Source organism: Ixodes scapularis, unplaced genomic scaffold (assembly GCF_016920785.2).
Source record: "Ixodes scapularis isolate PalLabHiFi unplaced genomic scaffold, ASM1692078v2 PGA_scaffold10__122_contigs__length_95168666, whole genome shotgun sequence".
Classification (NCBI taxonomy): domain Eukaryota; kingdom Metazoa; phylum Arthropoda; class Arachnida; order Ixodida; family Ixodidae; genus Ixodes; species Ixodes scapularis.
In genome coordinates this window covers 65,616,482-65,643,723 of record NW_024609836.1, presented here as the reverse complement: position 1 = coordinate 65,643,723, position 27,242 = coordinate 65,616,482, and the positions used below count along the sequence as shown (strand labels likewise).

The 27,242-nt window shown below is 43.1% G+C and overlaps 1 protein-coding gene across 1 annotated transcript; it reads right to left on the bottom strand.

The window, feature by feature from the left end:
• Positions 1 to 6,405: 6,405 nt before the first annotated feature.
• On the bottom strand, positions 6,406 to 20,747 carry LOC120839561. The gene is made up of 3 exons (XM_040209868.1): positions 20,684 to 20,747; positions 13,471 to 13,677; positions 6,406 to 6,449 (listed from the first exon to the last, which is right to left on the bottom strand). The coding sequence occupies exons 1-3, from the start codon at positions 20,745 to 20,747 to the stop codon at positions 6,406 to 6,408; spliced, it is 315 nt and encodes a 104-aa protein (XP_040065802.1).
• Positions 20,748 to 27,242: the final 6,495 nt, after the last annotated feature.

Genomic DNA, 27,242 nt, shown 5'->3' with positions numbered 1-27,242 from the left:
TCTTCGAACGATGATCTCCACTCCCGAGAACTGACAAGGATCTCCACTTCCTTAGGCAGGCGCCATTTTCCAGGATCCTTCATAAGTGAAACGTGTAAGCGCATGCAAAAGTGCAGAGTGGACACTGGAGGTGAAAGAAACTCGGTAGTGTGTATTCCACCGGGGCTGTTAACCTGCATGTGGGTGTAGTCAATGCAGCCGATAACACCGGGGAAGCGGGCCATCTCGTAGAATTCTCGCATCACCCGGCTTAATTGGGAAACGCCAGGGAAATGCACAAGTCTCTTGAACAGGTGCCTAGCAATCAGGCGTGCCACTGTCGGCTGGACACGTTGTCGGGGTCCCCCGTGACTACATGAAACACCGCGTCGCCGTAGAGCCGCAGGGTCACTAGAAGTTGTAGCATAAGGGGAAGCGGCAGACCCCTGTTGTCGCCGCTCGCCTGAAGTGACAGCATATATCAAGCAGCTCCCGCACGGTTTCCTTCGTAAGCCGGTACAACACGACGAACTGCCCGACACTCTTCCGTTCCATCGGGTTCTCCCGTTCTCGAAACGACGGCCGCGGGTCTCTTAGAAGTGCAAAGACAAGACATTTTCGAAGACGACGTCAGAGGTGCTGGTGGGAAACTCGAACACCGAAGTTCGCCGATCGACGTCGTAGGCCGCCATATTAGAAAACTCATCCAAGTCACGTTGAAATCACGTTCAAGGCAGGTACAACGCTGTCTTCAAATTTTGGAAAATTGAATGGTACAGATCAATTCAAGTTCGTTATTGAAGTTAATGAAGATTTAAAAAACGCAATTGGCGTCGTTTCAAGACGCCTTCAAGTTAACTTCAATTAAATTCGGGTTTTTTTTTATTCTGACTGACGTTTCGAAGCCGGCTCGACTCATTGTTCAGGGTGACTATCTGTAGGCCCAAAGCTCCTAATCTGGCGTTGATATCTTCTTTCTTTCTGTCGGGCTCGTCGGGCACGAAGACGAAATTGGTTAGAGTCTACGAAGGAGGCTGTTGCGCTACGTGTCGCTAAAATTTGGGTATAAAACTCGAAGTCCGAGAATGAGGTTATTGTTAACGAAAAAAAAACGCTTAAGGGAATAACTTTACAAAAAATGTCAGTGGCATGAAAGACTGCTGCCCTTAATCTAGTGTTTGACTTAGCAATTCGATTTAGGAAAGCGAAGGAGCTGAATTTATTTTTAATTATCTACAACCTCAAGTCACGCGATTTGAAAAAAAAAAAAACGCTAAATGAAATGTATTCGTGCTGCCATTCGTACGTGTATAGCTAAGATACTCATATTGCCACCAAAGTTCTAGTGCCTTCCCTGCAATCTAAAATGGACGCCCATTTTAGATTACAGAACGTCCAAGAGCAAAAAACCAGAATGAGCGCAAGGTCTGGTGTACCCATGGTTGGCCCAAACATTGAACTTAGAATGGCTGCCGTTTGAAAAGCTAGCCGAGCGTGTCTGCGCGTGAAAACAGAACTCCGCCATTTTCTCTACCGACGAAACAGCGCCCTATACGACGCTCCAGGTGTCAACGGCACTAGGCGCACCACGGGCCACGTCATGTATGCTCATATCAATATAACCAACGGACGAAACAAATCCGAGGGCCGGGTGATTTCTAAATTAAAATTTTGTTAACCCCGCACGAAGCAAGTTAAGCTGTCGATTGCTTCCGCCACTTCCCCGTTGCAGCCGTAACTCGCGTGCTTGTGCTGCCATGCCTGGTTTGGCTTGACTTGGCCTAGTCATTTGGCGGCTTAATAGACTTGGCTGTTGCGCGCTAAGAAAATTAATACTGATGATTGTTGTGGGGTGTGCGCTCATTATGCAAGTAAGTTAAGTAAATAGTTTATTTGGAAAAGCTAGAAATATATTAAATATGTACCGTCTAGTTTTTGCCATTGAAGTCCTCTACCCGTGCTATTTTAGTGCGGGTAGCAAGGGATCCTTTGAAAAAGCACTTTACAGGTTCTATTTTGCAGAATCAAAAACTGCAGAAGTAACTTCAGAGTACCATACCATACTTGGAACCTGTACTTTTTTAATATATATAAGTGATGTCAATAAGAACGGCACGTCATATATGAGCATTTTCTCAAATGACTGCGTATTGTATAGTAACATGACTAGTAAAAATGCCAACTAAGTACTTCAGAAGAATCTAGACAACATAGGTGTATTTTGTGAAAAATGTGGGATGAAACTAAATCTAGAAAAGTCTGTATCCATGATATTCTTGACAATGAACACCAACTAATGCTTCTTATATTGTAAACAGCGTTAGTCTTAAACCGTGTTTGAATTCAAGTATTTAGTCATCTACTTCACGTCATCGTTGTGTTGGCACTGACATGTGGACTGCACTATTGCAAAAGCTAGCAGATATTTAGGGTTTATAACCAGGAAACTCTAGATTCTTTCCTCCGGACATTCGAGCACTCCTCTACAAGCCAAACGTGCGTCCTATGATAGATAATGCCTGCACTCTATGGGATCCTTTAACTAACATTGACAAATAGAAAGTATAAAGAAAGTGCAAAAACCAGCAGTTCTGGATGTTTTAGAAAACCTAAAATGGAGAACAGGTTTTAGCGTTATGCGCTCCAACAAGAGCTAAAAAGCAATACGCTCGAGCAACGCAGAGTGAAGTTCCGCTTAAAGCTATCCTATTGCATGTATCACTCGCTATCTGTTATTCCACATGAAACGTATCTTTTCGCCGCCCTATGTCTCCGCTCCTGTGGATCACATCCACAAAGCTCGTGAGTACAGATGTAAGATCGTAGCATTCAGTAGCTCTTTCTTTCCAGAAACAGTTGGTCAATGGAATCAATTCTTTCCAATTATGAATTCTTTCTGCCTTAGAAGCAGATACTTCATTTCATTGATAAACATTTTAAAATGTAAATCGATGCCACAAAAGATGACTGTGATATATTTTGCTTTGCTTGCGTTGGCTCCGTATGTCGTGCAGAAATCTTTTCTTTTTTTTATGCCCGATGTAAATTTCATTTTCTTTTTATTTGGCTTAGACAATTTGTTGTATATTGTTTGCATTTTTTGTCTTTCTCTTGTGCGAATATTTTTGCTTTTATCTGCTGTGAAATTTCTTTGTGTGTGTAACCCCGCACTGTATGTCGGAAGGCGCTGTGGATATTGAACGAAAAAATATTTCCGTGCTGTCCACCGGTGGCGGAGATAATGGCTGCCCGTGGGGACTACTCCCTGGTGTGTCTTTCGCGCATTTTTGAACTTGCTTAAAATACTGGAGTTCACGCTAAATACGTGCTTTGATGATTTTGAAATTTCTCAAAATTAGGGGGTTTCAGCTCTCATTGTGACATGGGCGCATGCTCGGTATTTTACTATATCCTTAAACTTACGTGCACTCTGTAGAATAACTAGGAAACAGTGGCTAACCGTTAGGCAAACTCCACGAAAAAGGTAGAATGTCTCTGTCGTTTCTCATATATATTGCACATCTGTGGCTATTATCGGCTAAGAGGGAACCTGTCTTGTATAATAGATAGTCAATGAAACACAAATGTGTTCAAATCTGGTTAGAAAACTTGAAAAATGACCCCCTCAATAAGAAAATGTTCATCCGAAAAAAAAAATAAAACTCAAACCAAAAGCTCGAAAACAAACAGTTCTTAACGTTTCGGCGTCGACTTGACTCCTTCTTCAGGGGTGACTAAAATTTAATGGGACAGCGAGAGCTCCGACATTTTCTTTCTCTTCTACCGAGTTGATGTTTTGTTAACGTGACGCAGGCCATGGATGTGAACAGATAGTACGGCCCCGAGGGATCTGTTAATGTTCCCCGGTGTGTTCTGGATATGCCGCGAGGCCAAGAACAGGTGTTTTTGGATATGTGGCTCCGTGTCTATCACGTGCGCGTTCCCGAAGTCGACCCGATGATCAAGTACCTCACATTGTTCCGGGACGGCGCTACGCTCGCGATCGAAATTGCGGCCATTGTTCTGGAGCTGGTGCTTGCATTTCGGAAAACATTTAGTTTCACCGATGTAGGCGGCCGGGCACTCCGCACATGTTATCTTATAGACCACGCCTTGTGCTTTCTCTTTTGGGAGGCGCTCCTTCGGCCTTGGCATGAGCCGTCCTAATGATGACAGTGGCTTGGGCGCCACTTGGATCCTTTCTTTTCGGAGCACGCGCGCCAGTGTCTCGCCCGTCCCTTTTACATAGTGGACGCTGATGCGCGCGATGGAGCGGGGCTGTGTGTCACCCGGCGATCCACGGTTACTGCGCGTGCAACACAGTTGACGGGATAGGATGGAACGCGTTGAACAAAACATCTGGTATAGCGGTTTCTTTGGAGGTCAGCAAGGATGAACTTTTTCTCCTTTCTTCTATCCTTTTCCGACGAGCCGATGGTCATTGCTCTAGACAATAGAGTAGAGACCACTGACGCCTTGTGACTTGCTGGGTGGTTTGAGTCAAAAATCAAGGTAGCGCCCGGCGTGCGTTGGCTTCTTGTAGACCGTGAATTTCAGCTTGTCTCCTTGCCTTCTCACCAGAGCATCGAGGAACGGAAACACTCCCTCTCTCTCGTATTCTACAGCGAACTGGAGGGCCGGTTCTATGAAGTTTAGAAGTGCCAAGAAGTGGTTTACCTCTAATTTCTTCACGATGCAAAAACAATCATCTACATAGCGCATTAACTCTTTTGGCCTGTTGGTGGAAGTGCTTAGCGCCTTCTGTTCAACTACTTCCATAGTAAGGTTTGCCGTCGTGAGAGCAATAGAGGCGCCCATTGCCTTTCTGCTGACTTGTTTGAAGAGCTCACCCTTGAAACTGAACAATGTACTGCCAGGGCAGAACTCGAGAAGGCAGCATAGTTCATTCACACTGAGGCTGACTCTTGAGCCCAATGTTTCGTCTTTTTCGAGGACCTCTCCAGCTGCAGCAACTGTAAGGGAACTGGCACGCTGGTAAAGTGTGCAACAACGTCGAAAGACACCATCGTGTCATCAATGCTGAGTCTCACTTACGAGGCACGTTCCACGAATTGCCGGTGTTCAGCACATGGGTCGACGTATTTCCAACTAGGGGAGTTATAATCCGGTGTACGCAATTCCATAACGCTCGGAGCAGTGAGGTCGTAAAGTCTACGATAGGTGGCAAGGGGCCGTTAGCTTTGTGGGTCTTGGGCAGTCCGTAGGAGCTTGGCGCAGAGCCATCCCTGCACATTAGATGCAGGTAAACGACTTTCGACTATGGGTATTGGTTGAAAATGTCCGGAATCATCTTGTTCATGTTCCGTTGAACTTGGGATGTTGAATATTTCTTGAGCGTTTCATCGGCCGGACTGTCGAGAAGATCCCGTGCCTTCTGCTCGTACCCCTCCCGGTCCAGGACGGTGGTCGATCTTCCTTTATCTGCCGGCAGTAGCACAATCTCTGTATCTTCGCGGAGCTTTCGAAACGCAGCAGTTTCATCGCGAGATAGATTGTGGCGTTGCCTTAGCGGAGGTTTCGGAAGGATGCTTATTGCTGTAGGTCGTACACCTTTCCGGGCGCTAGGGTCTAGGTGCGCAATGCCGTCCTCCACCGCGGCAACCATTTTTGGCAGTGGGGGTCGGGTCGTGGTCATGTTAAAGCCGTGGCCTTTTTGCCAATACTTTAATCTAGCAGGGGAGAGTTGTCTTGATGACAGGTTCGTGACAAAACTGGCGGTGTCAGCGCCTCCTTTTTCTGCGTCATTTTTCTCAGCTTAGGAAACTTCTCTTCTTTAGATGCCCGTCATTTTTCTCTAGTAGCAGAGGCGATGCTGGAAGTGAACGACTGCAACGACGGGAACACACCGGGGATGTGATGTCCGAGCTGCTGATGCGTGAAGTACATGTATAGTTTTTCACTGAAGGAACCCTTTACTCAAGTCATTTTTTTTTCGTTAAATTTTCATACACAATATTCACCACCGTCAGGCACATTTGGGATAAATCCCAGCGCGATTTGTTAAGAAACCGATATTTGCGGTTCTTTGAAAGAGTCAGTGGTCCCCTTGACTAACGTGGAATTTTATAACTCATAACATTTATTTCGTTTGTGTGGGTGCAACAGTGTCCAATGTCCCCTTTACTGATATTGAGCGCCGTCCCCATCACTTGCATATCTGGTCTCTTTTAATGGTTTATTATTTTGTCAAGTCAATCTCCAAGACGACACTCTCAGCGCCTTGGAAGGAAACAATAACAAAATACCCACGACAAACTGGTAGCTAAAAATTCAATTAATACATTGAAATATTTACTTCGCTAGAGTAGGCGAGCGCCTAATAAAATAAGTCCCCAAAATGAATATATACATTTATTTCCTCAGAAAACTAGTCATTTTCGCACGAACACCGACAAAATGTTTTCGTCACTGTTTTCCTCCTCGTCTTGGGCAAACTGAGAAGGTGGCACCTATAAAATAAGAAGTAAGGCGTATATTATAACAAGCATGACACTCCGCAATCTTAAAAAAGTGTAGAAAGAGTGTCCGTCTTGTACAAATTTATTGCTAAGAAAGTAAGAGGAAACATGACGAAGAAAATAATAAAATCAAGAATCAGGGACAAAGGCTCGTTCCTGGTAGTGGTGAGATTAATTTTTTTCTCTTATGCGTGCTTTTTGGCAATGGATAGTACAACCTATAAACTTTGGAAGTATCTATAAGCAAAAATCAAATATGAGAGGTCGATAATTGACGTTTAAAAGCAGCAACTTATTTATATTCGTGATTATGCTTCCAATAACGCCATATGTATAATGTGGGTTAATATCTGCAGCGTTACAAACCGGATTCACATAATATCAGGGTTGCATATCCTAGCTATCCCACCATCAGAAATATAAATCCCTATTGAAATACTTTTAAAGCCAGAATAACTCCACTATTGCGTATGTTCATTTGAGTTCTCAGACCATAAGTGCTTCCTGAGCCAATTGTCTTGCCTTTTTACCTTTGCGTGTAGAGACGATGGGAGATTGTATAACCCACTATTAGTGTCAGGTTTGGGGTGGTACAATGCAATTCAGTTATATAAATATACTGAATTAACTTTTAAGCTTTACAATTTTATTTTAAAAAGAAACGTGAAATCTTTAATAATACAGTCTGCTCAGGTGTGTTATAACGTCCAGGACAAGATATTGGAAGCTGATTGTCAGGATAAATCAGGTACTTAAAATGAGAGTGCCAACACAGGCGAGCGGGTGAAAAATCCTAATTATGAAATAAAATCTTGATACAAGGAAACAAAAAGGGGCATTCACACCACCGCCTCAAAACCAGCACAGCATACATACAGCTGTCATTTAGTTCCGCAACAGTCCTCTTCTTTGTCAACATCCATACAAATTATACACATTCAACTGCAGGAACATTCCCTACACAGAGCGCCTAGAGCACACAAACTGAGTCTTCTTCCTTGTGCTCGTTTTTCTTTTTTTCTTTCTTGTCGTATTCCAATTAATACAAGTCCTAACGGCTGGGAGATCGGTGACCAAGTGGTCTAGCGCACACAAGCTCGATGCATGTGGTGCAAAAGCTCTCGCTGCAGAACCCAGGCATCCAGGGTTTGACCCCCACCCCTGTCCGTTTCGATCTGGATGAGCATCGTACCGGCGTGTGGTCCTTATTACTACCGCACAATTCACGCTAAAGACTCCAGACTAGCCGTTGTACCGCACTGGCTAAATTGCTTATATACAGTGGGTAACAATGTTGCCAGGTTCTGGCAGACTAAACTCCTGCTGTATAAACAACTAACGACTAATTTCTTTTTTGTCCTAACGGTGGCACACACAAACCCCCGGGAAACCATGAGTATTGAACACAGGTCTAAAGGCACTTTTCATATGTCAATGGCTCACTAAAAAAAAAGAAAAAAACATTAGGAAATTGTCCGAGTCACTACCTACTTGGAATTAAACAGACAAAATGATTTAGTGTCCTCGTCCAAAGTCAAATAGGGCATGTTTTTTTTACAATTTCTGGCTCTCATGATCCACATTATCTCCTAATCACCATTCTAAAGTGATATTTTTCTTTGCCATGCATAGGTCGTCTGCTTCCAATCTCGGTATCAATTTTCACATTCACTCAAGTGTTTTAGGATTTCAGAACTATTAAAAGAAGAATTAACCGCTGTTTTGTGTTTCATTATTCCGTCGTTCAGTCAACGGCCAGTTTGAACCACCTACAAGAACCCACAGCCCACTGGTATTTCCTATACTATGCCGTAACACGAGTGGTTGACGCATCTTTGTGTTTTTTTTTTTGTAACCTTATTTACGTTCCCCAAAAGGAGTTAGCCTACTTAATGTTAAATCAATTTTTAAAAAGAATTCGTACACTATGACTTTCTTCCAATGCCTGCAGATTGTGTGAAACATCATGAAAGAAGGCCACTGTAATGAACCGACCACTTCGGCCAAATCTCTTCACCGTGGTGATCCGTTCGCTGTCAGCTCAGAGAGCCAGACGACCCACTTCCGGAATGACTCCTACCCTTCTTGGGGCCTGCAGATGGGGACGTTCGTCCTTACCCATTCCCAGCCTGGAAGACCACCGAGTCAGCCGCCCACCCAGCCTTCCCTAATCCCTTAAACCCTGTCCACGGCCGCTCCTTCGTGCTCGGGTTCGGACCAAGAAGTCGGACAAGGTCGGCCGCTCCTTCGTGCTCGGACCCAGAAGCCGGACATACTACCTCTGAGATTTTCCTCCCCCCCCCCCCCCCCCCCCACCTCTGTCGTGCGTGTGGTCGGGGGCTGGGTTTGTGCGTGAGAGGAAAGAGCCTACGGAGCCGACTTGAGGGAAGTGCGAGCCTGTAAAAGAAGTGAACTTCTGCGAGAGGGGTCTTCCTGCTTTGGTACACGACTTGTACAAATGTAAATTAAATGTCTGTCGAAAAGACACCCGGCTTCCGAGACCCATCTTCCCGATGTTCCTTGTCGGCGCCTGGCTCCGGCGGAGCCCGTCAACGAGGACTACCCTGGGTTCGCTACAGCACGCATACCAACTTATCAGGCTTCATCCTAGGCTCTGTGGGTTTGTTTAAACTAACCAGAACATGTTGCAACACACATAATCGAACGCTTAAATTATACCCTGAGGCACCCAACCTCGACATTTGAAAGGAGATGCTTTCTTGATCGTAGTGGGAGGAGGACTTGTTTAAGGCACTTTTTAGGAGAGACCATACTACACTTATTTTTACTGCTTTTGGATGGCAACTATCGAATGACAACATCGGTTTGTGCGCAACTTTTCATAGCTCCAACAGAGTTCGAAGGTTTAAAAAGTTTTTAAAATCAGAAACTGAAAACACTCAGGTGTGCATACATTAGTGGTGAAGGCAAGCTCTGGGGCTTGCTCCTTTATAAAGGATACACAACCGACCACATCAAGTCCTTAAAATACACAAATAAAATTTTAAAAAAAAGTCTACAAAACGCTTGATTATTAGAGAAATGGGCAACAAGGACTGTACTTTTAAATCCACTACACGGTCGAAAGCAGCCAAATAAATTTCAGAAAGTAACGGTGCCAAGGAGGACCCAATACATACACACATCTTGTTTTTGTACAAAACTCGTGCCATCAACCTTCAACAACAAGAAGAAAAAAAGAGACAACAAGAAAGGCTCTGGTTATGTGCTCGAGGCTTTCTCGGTATAGTAAATTTTCCTGCTGTTGAATATCTATAATTTGGATGGAGGCTGAAAAAGAAGACTACTTGACTGTTGGAGAAGTAAATGACAGTTGTATGCTGTGCTCGTTTTGAGACGGTGGGGTGTATGCCGCTTTTTGTTTCCTTGTCTCAAGGTTTTAGTTATTTAAATACATCGGAATATTAACAAATATTTCTTAACAAACGTTTAAATGAAGAAAGATTCGCAAGCAATTATAATTAGAAACTTTCTGAATGTCATCGAGAACCACTAAACAAGCAACGTTTGAAAGATTTGAGGCGCCCGGGGGTGCGCTGGTGGTGCGAAAGTGCGGATAATAAAAGACGGAAAATCCACACTGACGCGTGTTCGCAATTGCACACTTGCTTCCGTTGAGTGAATGGTAACTTTCGCGCACCACCGAGCTTCCCGCGCGCTCATAATCTTTCGAAATTTTACTATTTAGTGTTTTTGATGGAGCTCAGAATGTGTCTAATGGGATCCATATGTTTCTCATCGATAATAAAAAGATAATTAACAAATCAAAGTTAATTATTTGACGAATCGTAACAACCAGCCCTTATGGTATGTCCATCAGGTCATACAACTCACCTGCGAAGATCACATTAGTGTAGCTTTTACAGGTTTAAAATAAACACTCTGTAATCCATAAAAACACAACCTGCATACCTAGAGACTCAGGAAAGTTCCGTAAATCAAATTCCTTTTTGCTTCAAATTTAGGTTGTGTACGAAACAATAGGTTGTTTTGGGGAGAATTATTCAAGTACATCTGATTGTGCTAGAAGTGAGGTTAATATTTTTCGAATATTAAATATTTGTATTTTCTGTTGAAAAGATCGTGGGTTCTAATAGGAGAAACAATTTTATTCAATTTTACAATAGCAAACAATGCGGTGATACACTTTTGTCTCTACCAACAAAAATGATCATTATTCGCCCCCAATCGCGATAAAATATACAAGGTTTCCTAAAAAAGTTTGGTAAATAGTAATGCAAATATTTTTGATTATAAATCAAAATATCTCGAAAGTCTCATTGCAACGTTCACACCTTATGCTAACATGTATCGACACAGCGGGAACTTTTGCTTGTGTCATTTAAAATGTTAAAAGCGCAACGTGGAACACGGACGAAACAAGGAACAGGTTCGAAAGTCACACGCTCCGTTTACAACAAGATTCATTGAAACAAAAATCCCTAAAGCCAGGCTGTCGTTCACATACCGATAACAGGCCTTAAACCATAATATATTGGCAGTCTTATATGAAGCCATCTAAATAAAACAGTCAGTTATTCAGCAGAAAAATCGACGGCATGCCCACACACTTTTTAACCGATCAATAAAGCTTCTACGATCTCTCTATATCTCCGTCTTTTCATTCGCTTTATTAACAAACTTCCTTGAATATAAAAGAGGTTCGCAGCTGCAAAGCTAACAATGTTTCTCGAGAGGCCCCCAAATTGTTGCGTACAGCGAGCCTGCGCTCTCATCCTATAATTGAAGCAACGTTCCGTCTGTCCGATATAAACACGGCCACAACTGAAAGGAATTTCGTAGGCCACCTTTTCAACACAGTTAGTGTACTCCGTAACGTTTTTTTGGAACACCGTACATGCTTCTTCTTGACAAGGCCAAACAGGTCTTCGAAAGTTTGCAAGAGGCTGAAATTAGAACATTAACTTTGTGCCTGGTACGTGGCTACTCTTTAAATTGTGCGAAACCTTGTGCAAATAGGGCACCTACACTCCCTACACTCGCATCCTTATTCTTTAAGGTTTTGCCACTATGACGTTTAAGTTCTAGGAGTTTTTCACAAACGTTAGACACTTGGTAAGACGGGTAACCAGATAAATTTAATCTCTCAACTTGAAGGTCAAAGCTGTTTGACAGCTTTATGCTGGCAGCTCTGAGTGATAGCTGCGTGTAGGCACGTGGACGCAATCTGTGTTTTGACTAAGCTTAAGTGAGGACTGCTGAAAGAAAGATTTTTTCTTGAACGTAGATTGTAGCTCCAACTAACCTGATCATTAAAAAAAAAAGAACTGCCAATTCAGAAACTGCATACAATTATCTGTTTGCAATCCCCATGTGAATTTTAGCCCACCTGAGAGTGAAGTAAACAAGTGATCTGTGTTTTGACAGTAATTTCGCAACTAATATATCTACGATTTCCCAAAATAACAAGGATGTCGTCCGTATTTGTTTGGATTGAATGTGCAGAAAGCGTTTTGACATATGGATGACCTCCTTATACTTTGGGGAGGATGTAAAGAAATTATACGCGGTTAAAGTAAACGAACAATGTGAGAAAACTAGAAGACTACAGGAGACAGGGAAGACGCTGAACTTTCAGCTCAATACTTCATTCAGAAGAGAAGAATGCTCTTTCGTCTTCTCTTCTGGATGAAATATTAAGTTGTGCGTTGAGTGTCTTTCCTGTCTAGTGTATTCTTTTACAGTTTCCTCACGTTGTTCGCTAACTTTAACCATCTATAATACTCACCAACTAGCACATGTCACCACCCTTCTACAGAGATTAGTTTTGATATTACTGTCGCAAAAATAGGTCAATTGTTACGAAGTACACAAAATATGTTACAAAGGTGGTCAACGAAATTCCCTTCAGTTGTGGCCGTATTTAACTCTGACAAACGGGACGTTGTTTTAATTATAGGGCGAGGGAGCACACGCTCGCTGTACATAACTATTCCGGGGGCATCTCTCAGAGCATAGTGAGCGTTGCGGTTGCGAACCGCTCTTAGATTCGACAAAGTTTGTAAAAAAAGAGAATGACAGGAACGAGAGAAAAAAAATTGATGAAGTTTTCTTTATCAAGAACCCGGGCGAAATGTATGTGAGCTTGCCACCAATTTTTCTGTTGGATGAGAAAATCACCTTTTTAGACGGCTCCATATGAGGCTCCCTCCCGATCTGTTGCTGGTTTATGGCCTGTTATGGGTATGTCAAATGGCAGTCTGGCTAAGCGAACGTTTTTTTCAGTATATTTTGTAGTAAGTGGCGCCTGTCCTTGTCGAACGTGATCCTTGTTTCGTCCGTGTTTCATTTCGCGCTTTTTACTTTTTAAATTGTATGAACCAACTTGACCCAACCATTTTTCTATGCTGGTCTGTTGCTGTTTGTTACATTTGAACGGGAGCTGTAGGTGTGAGTCACTAGAAAGCCGAACAATAGCAGTGAAGCGTTGATGCGATTAAGCCAGAATTTCTAGCCCAATGAAAGGCTGTAGTATTGAGAAGCGTCCGCCATATTCGCCTAATTTGACTGCAGTCAACTACTTTGCTTCTTTGAAGACACATTTTGGTGAAGGGCGAGAAATGTTTCAATTTTCAATAAATACAGACGCGCGTTATATTCCAGCTGCAGAAGATACAGCAGCAAGGTCTTCTTTAAAGGATTTAGAGTCTAAATAAACATTACAAAACGTGCGGTGCATCCAGGAGAGATTTGTTTTAAGGGCAGTAAAGTGATTTTTGCAGCACTCACCGAAAGTTCTTTGCACCCTTTTATGCAAGTCTTGAGTTAAAGTGTTACAGATTTTACATATTATAACTAAAAAACTACTGCTCCGTTTGTTTTTTGAAAATATTTTATTGTAGCAGTTTTAAATTAATTAAAACTTTAGAGGTTTTAAGAAGCATAAGCATAATTATACTTGTAGAGTCTCAATTATATAGTTCCACGGAGGGTATTTTCAACAACGTTTGCAGTAATGGGTATACTGTACCTTTGCATTTCGTTCTACAGGCCTTATGACTGTGAAATGAATTTCCTCCTAAATCTCCACTGAACACATAATGCCTGAAGCATTTGCATTTTCGTTCCCCTTGGTCGAAGTAGTATATTTCATAGCCATATGGAACCGGTCTTGGGGGCCTCTTGGGGGGTGGTAAATTGCAGACGTCTGGTCGATTCTGAGTTCTGCGATCTGAAATTTATTACATAATGCGAATTCGAAAGTTTTGTAGTCAAACTAATAAATGACAAAAATTTGACTTGGCAAGCAATTACAGCTATGAACATCTTAAATTGATTTGAATTTCCATTAAAATAATCTGAACAAGCATAAAACGAAATAGCAAACACAAACGTGTATGAGTTTGATTACTACCACAACTATGCGTTTATTAATTTCGAACAGCTGCAACAGGTATGGTACGCACTGTTGAATGCTGAATATTCTGATATTGATAAATGGTGCTTAAAATATCTGCCTCATTTGTCGCGGTAGGTTTCCAATGAATGAGTGAACAACACTTTGGGCTATGGAAGAACTTTCATCTCGACACACACACACACACACACACACACACATATATATATATATATATATATACACACATATATATCCCACCTGATGAAGAGCGGTCCCCGGTCGAAACCTCGTCATAAACTTCGCATTAGTAACTACGACAGTACGCATTTTTGACTTGTTAACTTTTCCCGGTTCATTGTTTTTATATTTACCTTACTTCACCTATATATATATATATTGTGAGGGTGAATATATATGTGTATTAAATGAGAGGATGTACAAATACAATGTTGTGCGACCGTTGTCCATATCTGTGGTGGACTAGTTCACGCTCGCTGGTGTGACGCAGTGAGACGGAACACGAAGACAATGCTATTGGATACGATAAATATGATTAAAGATTTAAGACATTATATACAGATTATTACAAAAACCGCACAAACGAATGTCACTGACAGTATGGTATAAGAGTGTTAGAGGCCTTGCCGGGGAGCGATGCGACAGTGTTCGAAGCCTGGTGAGCGTTGCAGGGATGGCTTGGTTGGATGTCTCAGCCCGTCTGTTGACGTGTGGCTAGGGGGCGGCGTCTTGACGCCGCCCCTAGCCACACGTATATGTCGGGGTGAATTGAAGCAATTATAGAACAATAAAAATATTGCGAATGTACATAGGGGATGGATGTATACCCTGAGCGCGAAAGATAAATTTCTGCATTATTCCTAGTCGTTAGAAATGCTACACTTACTTAATTTTAAGTTGTTGATTTTGTGTTATTGTTTGGCGCGTGCTGACAAAACGATCTTGGTGAACTAATCGACAGAATAACATCCGGTGAGCTGAAGTGTAACGTAACAGAGGTTGTTATGTCGCGTAGATTAAGCCATGCTGATTTATTGTCCGAAATTCTGTAGGAATAGCAGAGTATAATGAGTGCCTATTTTATCACTATTTATCAACCTTCAAACATTTAGTGTCAAACGAAAAAAAAATGAAAACAAATTAAGAATCTATTTTGAAATGTAGATGGTCGCTGACATTATATAGTGCCAATTTCATTTAAAATCGTCTGGGAAGAGGGGTCATGACTCAAACTTTATGGAGCGAAACTATATATATGCTGGTAATCTTCACTAGTACGAAACTAGAAAACGTCTCTGTGCAAAATTTTAGCTCTTGCTCTTTTTTAACTTTTGAATGGCATTAGGCAAATTTTAGGAATTGTGCAACTGTCACAGGTATTTTATTTGGGTGTTTCGCCTCGCTCAGATGACTTCCCCACTGCAAGAAAACGTTTTACATGACTTCTTAAATTACAGTAGAATTTCAATGTGGTCATAAAATGTGTTTCTGTTTTTATTTTTATCAGCCAGAAATTCAGAACCTAGCTCCTTTTACGAAAATTTATCTGTTTGGATAATGATAACTATTGTTTCAGTAAATATTAGGACATCAATTATATATCAAATGAATTCCGAAACTATAATACCCATTTGAATAATACAATACAATGACAGAAAAAACTGTCATATCATCGAGAAACGTCATTGAAAGCGGAATGAAACCCTAAAAATGCAAATTTAAGTATCAAAATTAAAAAAAGATATATTCTTTGTTTTATTATTAAAGTACTTGAAATGCTCTAAACTATCTAATAAATATAAGAAGTAATATATGTTTCGGACCTATAAATCTTTACATTAGAAATTACGATATATTTCAACTTCTATTCAAAGATGAAGAGGTTGATCGTCGTTATTTGTATGTTTATTAGTTAATTATTTTGACATCTTGTTAGAGCATATGTCGATTTCGATTTAACACATAATTAAAAAAGTAAAATTGATATGTATATGGGATGTCACGTTTAATACATGAGAGTTTTCTTCAGATAACCAAAAACTATAAAATTAACATTTTTTGGTGATGTGAAGAAAACATTTCTATTTTCAACATATCTAATATGCAGAACTGCATTAATTTATATAACAATGTGCTTTTCTTTAAAGATATACTTTAAAAATTTAAAAGTCACAACGAAATTTGATACTCCTTCCAAAATATTTATGAAGAATTATGAAGCCTTTGGAGGAAGAAAATATGCCGACTGCCCATAGCACAAAAGTTCAAATTTTTTAACAGTCAGATCTCCGCGCGCGCTAAGGGTTGTGAGACTTTAGGCCAGATTAAGCCATGCTCATATTCGTTTATTTCATTTTAGAAAAAGATAGCTTGCATGCATCATGGGGAAGTGAAGATTATTGCATAAAATATATAGTAACGCTAGTTCACGAGAACGCTTAATGTGACCAACAAGTGCGATTAAAGCGGTCTACTACGACAATACCCTCCTTGCTTAGCTATTTGCTTCACATGACACTGAGAGACTAGCCCTTGTTTTAAACTTTCGTTCATAAGTGGCATGACCGAATGTCCTTGATAAAACTTACAGGCTTTTGTACTTTTTCCTTGGTTTCGTCAAGGTAAGGGTCGACACGTGCTGTGATGGCATGCGGGGAGTGCCAGGTGCGTGTCGCTGTGTGAGGAGACCACTCCAGCATCAAGCCCCTCGCACAACTTCAGGCCAACAGAGCCTAAAACAATCGGACGTTCTGATGACTTCGTTCCTGTATTCGGCCTCGAAGTGCCGGTAATTATTCGTCCGAATTCTACACCAGCCCCCTGCTGGCACGCAAAAAAGAAAATTCGTACGCCACCTGCGACGAAAACTCTAAAAAGGACGGTCCCTCAATTTTATGTTTAAGCACTTTGCTAAGCATGAAGAGTGAAGCTATAACTTATTTGAAGGCCGCGTCTTCAACTGTCTGTAGGTAGCGCAACTGGTTTTCCAAGATGGCGGTTATTGTGAGAATCGGAGGTGCGTGTTCGTATACCAGTTGCCGAGCCCATTCTATAGCAAGTGACAGGTCAAGAAGGTAGCGGCAAATGCCCCTCAAAGGGATTCATATATCCCTCCGCCACCTTCGTATCCAAAAGCGTCCCACCTTTTCCGTGACGCTGTGGCCGACGCGGAAGAGGGTTTCGCCTTCCCGTGAATATTTGCTTTATCTTTCGACTTTGACATAGCGTTGTGGAAACCACGAGAGGGAGATTAGACTTTTTCCACTCCGATGGAAACAAATACGACTTCGGGAAGTTAAGTTCCCCCTCCGATGGATACAATGGCCACTTTCTTAAAAAGCGGGGATCGGAGACATGTTGGGTATCACTCTGTATCCATTATCTATTCAGTGAAGCGTAACGAGGGGGTTTCCGGTGAATTATTCTTTCGACTGCGCATGGATTTGAAACGGGTGAAGCACACTTATGGGAGGAGCTTCTCCTACCTTCTTGATTTGTAACCGAATATAGCTTGCTGGCTGCACTGAGCGACACAAGCTGTCCCCGCTTATGCGAGGTATAGCTAGTGTGTTATGCACTTAAGTCACCTCTTTATTCTTAAAACAAAAGCGGTGTAAGGGGTAATATTTACGCCGGGAGGCACGTTTTAATTTACGACCGAAACCGAAGCTAACTTCTATTTTGGATGTAATTTCTCGATAATGGTGTCCTTTCGGTTTCTTCCCTACCCCAACATGTGCCTCACAGCGTAGCTACTACGCTAAAGAAATTGTTCGCGGAAACTTTATCTTGTGACATGCGTGTCAGATCCAGGCACTTAAAAAATATGTTTGGAGAGTTCAGTGCTCCCTAAAAGACAGGATCTTTCATACTCAGCAAAGGTTACAGAATATTGTATTTCTTGAAGAAATCAGCGCTGATACTTATGCGTTCTTGGAGCCTTTTCCTACTCGGTCAAAGGTCATATGAAATAATGACCTGCGGGCCCTTGAATCAGTTTTCAGGCATTTCGATGATTAATTGCTCTAGTATTAATCCCAGCACAAGAATAGTAAAATCAATCAAAATTTTACAAAACGTCGCCACGGGTGATTAGTTTAGAATATGTCAACACAACGTATAAATTAAGAACTACAAAATCGCCAAAACAAAATCTGAGTCAGACAAGAGAAATGTGTGTATTTTTTAAGGCAACGCGTGACGCATATGACTATATATTTCATCAAGCATTAATGTCAATCTTGATAAAGATATCAGAGTTCTTGATGTGCTAAAAAGAACTCAAAACGAAACCCTTCTGTAAAGACTATTATAGCTAAAAGGCATATTTTTGTGATTGCGGTAATTTAATGTGTGTGTGTGTGTGTGTGTGTGTGTGTTTGGGTGGGTGCATTACGGTAGTTTGTGTTGATAAATATACAATTAAATCATTTTATTGAATAGTATTTTCAAACTCCAATATATATTGTTGCTTACGATCTAAGTTCCAAACGCGCCAAAATCTGTAGCATTTCAAAGTTGGCAAATTATCATCACTGCTGTCAATTGCGGCCTTCTTAATTTACAAGTTATAAAATAAAAATAGTCTCGACATACTAGCTAGTTTGATAAATTAATGTAAAACGACCTTAATTCTGGGTAAGCGATAATGTGATATCAAATTCGCGACGTTTGGCAATCAGAAAAACTTCGACGCTTGCCGCCAATTTTTCCCAAACAAGTGCCCCAAGATACGAAAATATGGATTCCGTTGTTTTTGGTTTAGCTACAAAACTACCCAGAACAGTAATTTTCTTTAATTTTTACGCGCCGCCGTTTTGCTAATCTCAGCCTTTCCAGTTCGAAGAAGCGCCCACCCGCTTGCAAGTCATACCACTGCAGTACGTTTCGAATGGCGTTGGAAAACCCGTGAAACAGAAGCGAATTTTAGTTTTGTGTAGTCCAGCGAACGCAAGCACTTTGTGTTTGCGTGATCGTTGTGTGTCCCACGCAACGCTAAAGCGAAGACTTTTTAGAGCGCAGCTCTTAGGCGCCCGTTTCCGGCTAGAGCGGTGTCGGCATCGGCGTCGCCGTCGGCGTAACCTAGGTCACCCCAAGGTCACGTGACCCCCAGGTCATGTGACCCCCCAAGGTAACGCGACCCTCCGAGGTCACGTGACCACTCCCAAGGTCACGTGACCCCTCCCAAATTCACCTCAAGGTCGCGTGACCCCCAAGGTGTCCCCCACGTGACCCCCCCAGGTCACGTGGCCCCCCTCCCCGAGGTCACGTGACCCCCCTCCCCCCCCGAAGACACGTGACCCCCCCCCCCCCCGAGGTCACGTGACCCCCTCCCCCAAGTTCAGGTGACCCCCCCGGAGCATATTAAAGAATGAGGGTAGAAGGAGGAGGCCCACAGCAACGACGAGCATGTGCATTGTGGAGCACTGGACTCTAACGTAAACGCACAGCACATGCGTTTGCTTCTATACTGAATATTAAAACTCTATAGTAATGCACAGTCAGATGTCGGGTGCAGCACTCTATCGGGTCAGTGAAGAATGTTGTTTGCATTCACAAATGACTTTTTGTGAGCCATGATTGCGAGTAGTTCCGCCGTGACTGCTGCGCAGGCCAGCGGGGGGACAATCACTAGAGCGCTTCCCGTTTCCGCCGCGAGAGGGCGAACAACGAGCTGAAGGCGCGAATACGAGGTTGCGTCGAAACTGATGGGCAGGAAACAGGCACACCATTGGCAGATTGCATATAAAATCAAGTCTGACGAGCCCCTAGGCCATCGAAAAGCGGACGAGGCAAGAAGGAAAGTCGTGACGCTTAGGTGGATTCCACACAGAAATCAGACTGATGGACCTCAGCTGCTTCAACTTCCACGACTTCAGACGGAGTTTTGTCGACTCGCGATTTCTAAAGTGTTCTTTTTGGACAGCCGTTTACGCGTTCGATTTAATCATTTTGGTTCGTTATGACGTTCCTCACAGCTATATACTTCAGTAGGAAGAACAAGTAAAAAGTGTTATAGTGGATGATAAACGAATGATCTTTCTATTTTACTAATTTTATCTGTGATATCAAGAGCCACGGTTAAGGCGGCAAAATCGCTGAGTTTCTTGTTCTCCGGCATAAGTGAAACAAAAACCAAGCGGTTAACACACGTTCTCGTGGTGTATCGCAAAGAGTATAGGTTGACAAAAATGTGCAAGGATGGATTTGTGTACCCGTACAAAACAGCGTCTCAAGGCAACACCATGTCACCGCTGTCGCAGAAAAACCTTGAACGAGATGAATAAATTTCAGCGCTTTTGATAGCGCCGATAATGCCGTACGCACGCAATGACCCTTTAGTTTTACCTAGGGTAGCGAGACATTCCTGGTAGCAGGACGTGAGGCGATCACCCAAAGATTCAGAGATTAACATTTTGAAGAAACCCAAGACTGTGGAATACGAAAGTTCATGCCAAGGGAAGATGAGAACGTTTGAAATACAGCTGTGTGCTGTGTTTGAGACGGGAGATAGCTCAACGACTTTAGTTTCACCCAAGCAGACGTGGAACACCTTAAGCGAATTTGACCTTTTTTATATATCTAGGTCTACACGTACTTTTATTAAAGAATTTAATAAATTTGATTTACACACATGGCAGCACCATGCATAAGAAGCCATGGATTTGCCTCCAAAGGCATTCGCGTCTGTCTGAGAAATAATTAAGCTGCAGAGGTAGAATCAGCGTTCGTCATAGATCCCCCATGTGGCGATTAAATAGCAGCATTCTAGGCTAAAATTAAAGTGCGATAATTTAAAGAGACACGTCTAGAAAGGTTTTCTTACCAGCCTCCGTGAAGATAACTACGATGACGGCAACTACGCAAAAGACAGCAAGGGCTGTGTTCATCATCGGTTACTCAGTAATGTATAAATTCTCTAAAGATTTCTTCATTTATACCCAAACAAAATGGGCAGATGTCTGCCTCTTTTCTACGTAGCGTTATGTTTTGCGGAAACAAAATCAATACTGCGAAAAGCAAATGACCGCATTTCTAGAAAAACAAAAGATAACGGAATTTTTAAAAAAGACGGCATTTAATCTTAAAACAAAATAATCAACCACGCAACACCCCCCCCCCCCACACACACACTCACACACACACACACACACACACACACACACACACACACACACACACACACACACACAATCAAAGGTTCATCATTTTTTTAGACGTCTGGACCCCGGAGGCCATGTCATCTAGAGGGTCCATGACCTCTACCACTTTGTACACAATAGGAGTTCCTTGCCACTTAGAACTGTCGTGCATCCTGGGGCTTCGTGTATCACTTGTTTTTTTAGCCGATTGTTTTTAGAAACCAATACTGAACCGAGGCTGACGAAATATTTTGCTCGGCTTGGTAAACCTTTTCGTCTTTCCAGGGAAGCACTTTTGTTTTTTTAAGTAACTATTGTGATTGGTTGTGCGAACGCTTCTTGCTAGGATATTCCGCATCTGAGCGCGTTCACTAAGCGTTCTCCAGATTCATATGCACGAGGATGAAGGGCTCGGAGAGCTTCACGTTTGGACGATTCTTAAGACTCTCTGTGCCTTTCGTACTCCTCTGGGTCGTCAGACCAACCAAAGGTTGGTTCAAGGGCGTCGCTTCTTGGTGGAGGAGGCAGGTACCGGAGTTTAGCAAGGATGTCGGCCTGAAGCGACGATGCGGCCCATGCCATCTCGTCAAGATCCCTAAAACTACGCTCCCAGAGATGTGGGCGGGAGCGTGGGTAGCTCTGACGGATAGCCCGTGCTACTTTTTCTGCATCTGGGGCCACCGCGTGAGCAAGATCATACTAGGGTGCCTCAATGTCCTTCTGTTTAGGGTGATGCCACCATTCGTAGTACCACATGCCGACAGTTCGCGCTCACGGGAAAAATACAAAGAAATCGACGAAAACAAAATGTCGCCATAGCACAGTCAGCGCCACAAGCGCGTGCAGGGACACGCTCTTTCACGCGCTTCTGAACAAAAAATAAAAATTGACGTGTGTGACAAAATGGCGAGGTGCCACCACCCTAAGCAGAGCGCACATGAAGGCACCCTAGATCATACATTCCCTGGAAGGCCTTTGCCCATTTTATGAACGACTCCTGCGGGTGTTGTGCACAGGCATGGAGTTCGTCCTGCATCTGGATATTGTAATCTTGTGGCATAAATTCTGCTCTGAATCGCCAAAAAAAAAAAAAAAAATCCGCCATAGTCCGAGAAAGTTCTTTGTCTCTTTCTCCAGACCGGGAAAACGCGAGTAAGCACGGTTTCGTCCTCAGTTCCCGACACAGCTTTGTAGTCCCGCAGTTGCGAGACGAAAATTGCCACTGACCTCCTATCTGCATACCCTGAAAAAACAGGAACGCTAAGCGAGAGCCTTAGGTAGTCGCTGGGGGGAAGGGTACCAGCAGGAGTAGGGCTTGAGCACGTCATCTGCTCCCGTTGTAACTGAAGAAGCATAGTCATGGCCACTCTTAGTTCTGTTAGACCCCCTCTGATGATGCGCCTGCGTGGTTTTCTGTCGCTGGCGGCGTTATCGGCGAGTGCACCGAGTGTCAAGTCGTCGTCACTCCCGTTTTTGACGGCGTCTTCCGTAGACGTCATCCTGTGGTAGTCAAGGTTTCCTCAGGTCGAAGAAGTTAGGCTTGGGTGAATTCGGAAAAGGCGCACCCCAAATGCGGGCAAATTTAGGAACGCAAAAATTATTATGTAAAACAAAAAAACTTACCGAGTGCGTGACTATCCCCCCAGACGAGCAGCATTTTACGTCTGGGTGGAGTGTGGGAAATTATCTTGTTGCTACCCGTCTCAGAGAATGACACAACACACCGGTTCGTCAACACATAGACATTTAATGACCGTTATCGCCCGCACCGCAATCCCAAGAGCCCTTACGCATACGTTGCGACGGCCCTTCATCCGCGGCGGAGCGCCGCTCGCGTGGACAGTTGCCCTTCACCACCTCGCAGGGCAAATAACCACTCCGATTATGCAGAGGAGCAACCTGAGCTAACGCTTTCGATTCCCAGGTTTCCCAGAACCATTACTTGTATACTAGCTTCTACAACAGTTATATTTTTGGTGGAAGCTGCAATCAAACTCACAAATCAACGCCATTTTGCTTTAGAGGTAATTTTCCTGCCTAAAATTGTTCCTTTCTGCTTGACTTGATCAATGTTTATGGTGAAGGTTTCAGTCGTGTGATTCAATGAAATCGTCTTGAAGCACCCTTTACATCAACCAAAGTTCATTCTAAAAAAATAAAAAAGCAAAAAAAAAAAGAAAACCTTCGTAGCACAAGCTTATACTTCATTCTAATTTGTTGCCCTGCCTATACTAGGATAAAATTAACTACTGACCAATTGAATTTTAAAAAAATCCTCTCTCGCTTTTCCACTTCTCAGAAACCGCTCATTAGCTTCATTGCATGGCCGAAAGTTTAATTGCCCCAAACTGTCAACTAGTTGCTAAATCATGCTGCAAAGCATTAGGCACAGCAAGGAGAATCCTGTGAGGAACACCATTTTACATGCAACGGTTTGTTTACTTTGCTTTTTCATAGAGCGCATGGAAGAGCGTTTTCAGATACGAGCTCTTGATATTGACTGCGGTACGGCATTTATTTTCTAAGTTTTCCGGCTCATAATAATACAAGTGCTTGCAGTTTTAATCCGAGCGTGCCAGAATTTAATTCAGCTGTACTCTTATTTAATCGAAGTTGTCAACAATTGAGTTCAAGCGCAAATTAATTTAATCCAAGTTTTCACCAATTTAATCCAACTCCATCCATTTTAATCTAGGAGCCACTCAATATAATTCTTTTATGTTTGTGAATAAGCAAAAACTGCTCATCATCTCTTAAAACTGTTTTAGAGTTATGAGGTGCTTGCAAGTTATGAATAACATTTTAAATGTACATTCGCGTTTCATTGTTGCTTTATCACATTCCGTATCCATGCCTTCGCAGTATGCTTTCTCCGTGGCGCGGTTTCAACATCGGGCGTTGACTACTCTTTCAAATTGCCCGCAAAAGCCTAACGTTTTGCATCTCATTAAAAAACAAAAAAAAGAACAGAGACGACTAACGAAGGAGGTATGTTTGCGCCGTGGTGCCGTTCCAGACGTCAAAAGTCGACTAGACTATGTTTCGATGAAACGTCGTTTGACACGCTGATGGCCACCAGATTTTGATTTTATTTCAGTACGTTACAGGCTCGTGACGGGCATTATGTGAAAAGGAAATGTACAGAAATAATAAAAAAGTTCAACAACTTGAAATCAACACACAATATCACATATTCATACAAATTAATTAATTATAACACGACTCATTGCGTAAAAAACAAACACCCACCACCTTAATCTATAAAAATTAATGAATGGAACAAAGGTTAAGAAAGCTTCAAACAATATATATATATATATATATATATATACATATTGCGGAAACTTAAAAGGGCCATGATGGTAACAAAGTGGTCAGGAAAACCTTTCCAGTCCACAGTGGCTCAAGAAAAAAAAAAGAATGAGCTAGAAATGGAAACTGAAGTGCTAATAATAGTGGCAGTCTTACTAGCGTTATCGAGACGAGTAAAAACGAAGGGCCTCTATGGAGGGCCTCCATGTCACTTGACATCCAATACCCCGCGAGAACAACCGCCGTCATCGTCTTCAGAGCAGGCAGGACAGGTCTCGACGGGGGCCCTTGACAGAGAGTCGGCGTCACTGTGCTTTATGCCTGGCTTGTACACCACGGTCAACCCAAACGTCTGTAGTCGTGCACTCCACCGGGAGAGACGTCCTGTGGGGTCCTTCAGTTTCGCGAGCCAGCAGAGCGAGTGGTTGGCAGCAGCCACTCGGAACTGGCTTCTGCAAAAGTGCGGGCAAAACTTGGTGATGGCCCAGACGACGGTGAGATATTCTTTCTCCGTCGAAGAGTAGCTACCCTCTGCCTTGCACAGTGTACGGGTTGCATGGATGATTACTCGCTCTGTTTCCTTCTGTATTTGGACCAGCACAGCACAGTAAATTTCTGTCTGCATGCTGATCGAAATAGCCAAGGATGGGAGGTCTTTCAAGTTTTTGTTTAAGCTCGTCGAACATCCACTGGTGCTCTTCTTTTCACTGAAACTTGACGGCGTCTATTGTAAGATATGTTGCCAGCGGCGCAGAAAGCTTCGCAAAATTTCGAACGAAGTTCCTGTAGTAGGCAGAGAGACCCATAGGGTCCTTCCTACGGCGTTTTTGTCCGACGGGAGGGGGGGGGGGGGGGGAATGCGTCTACGGCGCTCGACTTCTCAGAGTCAGGGCGAACACCCTAGCTGCTCATGACGTAGCCTAGGAACTTGAGCTCACCATAAGCGAACCGCCATTTCGTGGGCTTTAGAGTTAGTCCAGCGGACTCGATGGCTTATACTACGGCACGGAGTCGTCGTAAGTGCTTGTGAAAGTTGCTGGCGAACACCACAACGTCGCCGAGATATACGAGACAGCTTTGCAATTTAGGCCTGCTAGCACGGTGTCCATGACACGCTGGAAGGTCTCCGGCGTTGTGCATAGTCCTAAGGGCATGACTTTAAAATTGTACAGCTAGTCGGGCGTGACAAAGGCAGTTTGCTCTCAGTTCCGTTCGTCAACCTCGATATGCCAGTAGTCACTTTTCAAGTCCAACGACGAAAAATATTGGAAGTGGCGCAAACGGTTTATGTTATCGCCGATGCGGGAAAGCGGATAGACGTCTTTCTAGGTAACAGCATGAAGTCGACGACAGTCCACATAGAATCGCAAGGTTCCGTCCTTCTTCTTTACGAGCACCCCAAGTGAAGCCCATGGAGTTATTGAAGGTTAAATGATAGCAACGTCGAGGATCTCCTTAACTTGTTCTTGGATGGCTTCCCCCTCTTTCAAGGAGACACGGTACCAGACATGTACAAATTACTCAAAAAAGGTAGTTAAGTTAAGTTACTGAGTATCGACGCCAAAAGTAATTAGAGTAGAGTAGAAATTACGCATTTGTAATAGTAATTGAGTAAACTACTAACTACTGTAAAAAGTAGCGAATTACTTTGAAGTTACTTTCGAAGTTACTTTTTTATATTTTTGTGGTAGCAAAATGAACAGCAGTTCTGATCAATGAAAAACCCTGCGAGCCTAAAATAAATACAGTCTCTTCATGGCTTGCGTTTTCGCCAAAATAGTTCATTCGCTAGCAAAAGGAATTGACTTTCAAAGTTCTTGATAGGAGAGTTTTCCTCTTTTCCTTCTAAAGACGTCCCCAGCCAAGCTAAATAGACGTTCCACCGACGGGCTGGATGGAACGGCAGCGTTGAATTTGAGAAACAGGCTGTGCAGGGTAGGGTAAGCGAGTGTCGTTATCTTAGGTGTCCATGACGAAACATGTGAGGTTTGCCTCGGGTAGAGGGTCTTTTATAACAAACTTTCCTCCTTTTTTTTTTTTTTTTCTTCGTAAAGTTGAGATTGTTATAATTGGCCCCTCTTTATTCCGACGGCGTTCTGAGAGTACGCTGAGCGAGTGCACAAGACAGTCAAGGGTTCAAGTCTCGCGCCACGACGATGAGATCATCCGGACGACTGCGCGTCCCGTTGTACAGCTAGTGCTACGCTACTGAAAAAAAAAATATTTTGGTTTAACAGAAGATGAACCGAAGCATACTTTGCCGCTGACGCCGGGCCTAACAAAAGGATCTCCCAAGGGTAACTCGCAATCCTCGCCGGCGACTACAATGTTCTGACGCGTCTGAATCTTTTTTAACAAAGGTGAGGTCTCCCAGGCATGGATGCTCGAAAGGACGCGAAGGTATACGTGAACAAGCATCGTCGCTCGTATAAAGTTGGAGCTGGAAGCGGGAACGTGCTCCCATGAACGGATTATCCGTACCAGGGTTTGTGCGCGGGGGAGTCCGGCTTTGCAAAGGCGTATGCGCTGACGACAAGGCGACCATGGGAGCAGGCGCCCAGCTGCGAGGTCATTCCAGTGGCGCCTCCCGTGGAACGTGCCACTTGAGTCAGAACTCACTAAAGACAGACAACACGAAAACAACTCTCAGAGTGTCCCCGTCTTTCACGGTTGCAGCTGGAAACGCGGCGCCTGCGTGCATTACCGGATTACCGGTGTTATGTCTTGGCATAACCCGTCACCTTGGTCCAAGGACGCCTTCCCGAACAAGGGGGCCCCTTGTTCGGGAATGCCACTTCATCTGCCGGCGTCTTATTCATTTCTGCGCTCAAACTTTCGTGATGGGCAAAATTAGCACTATATAATTTCGAAAGTAGTTAGTAATTTGAGTAGAAGCTACCTGAAAAAAGTAGTTAAATTAAACTACTAATT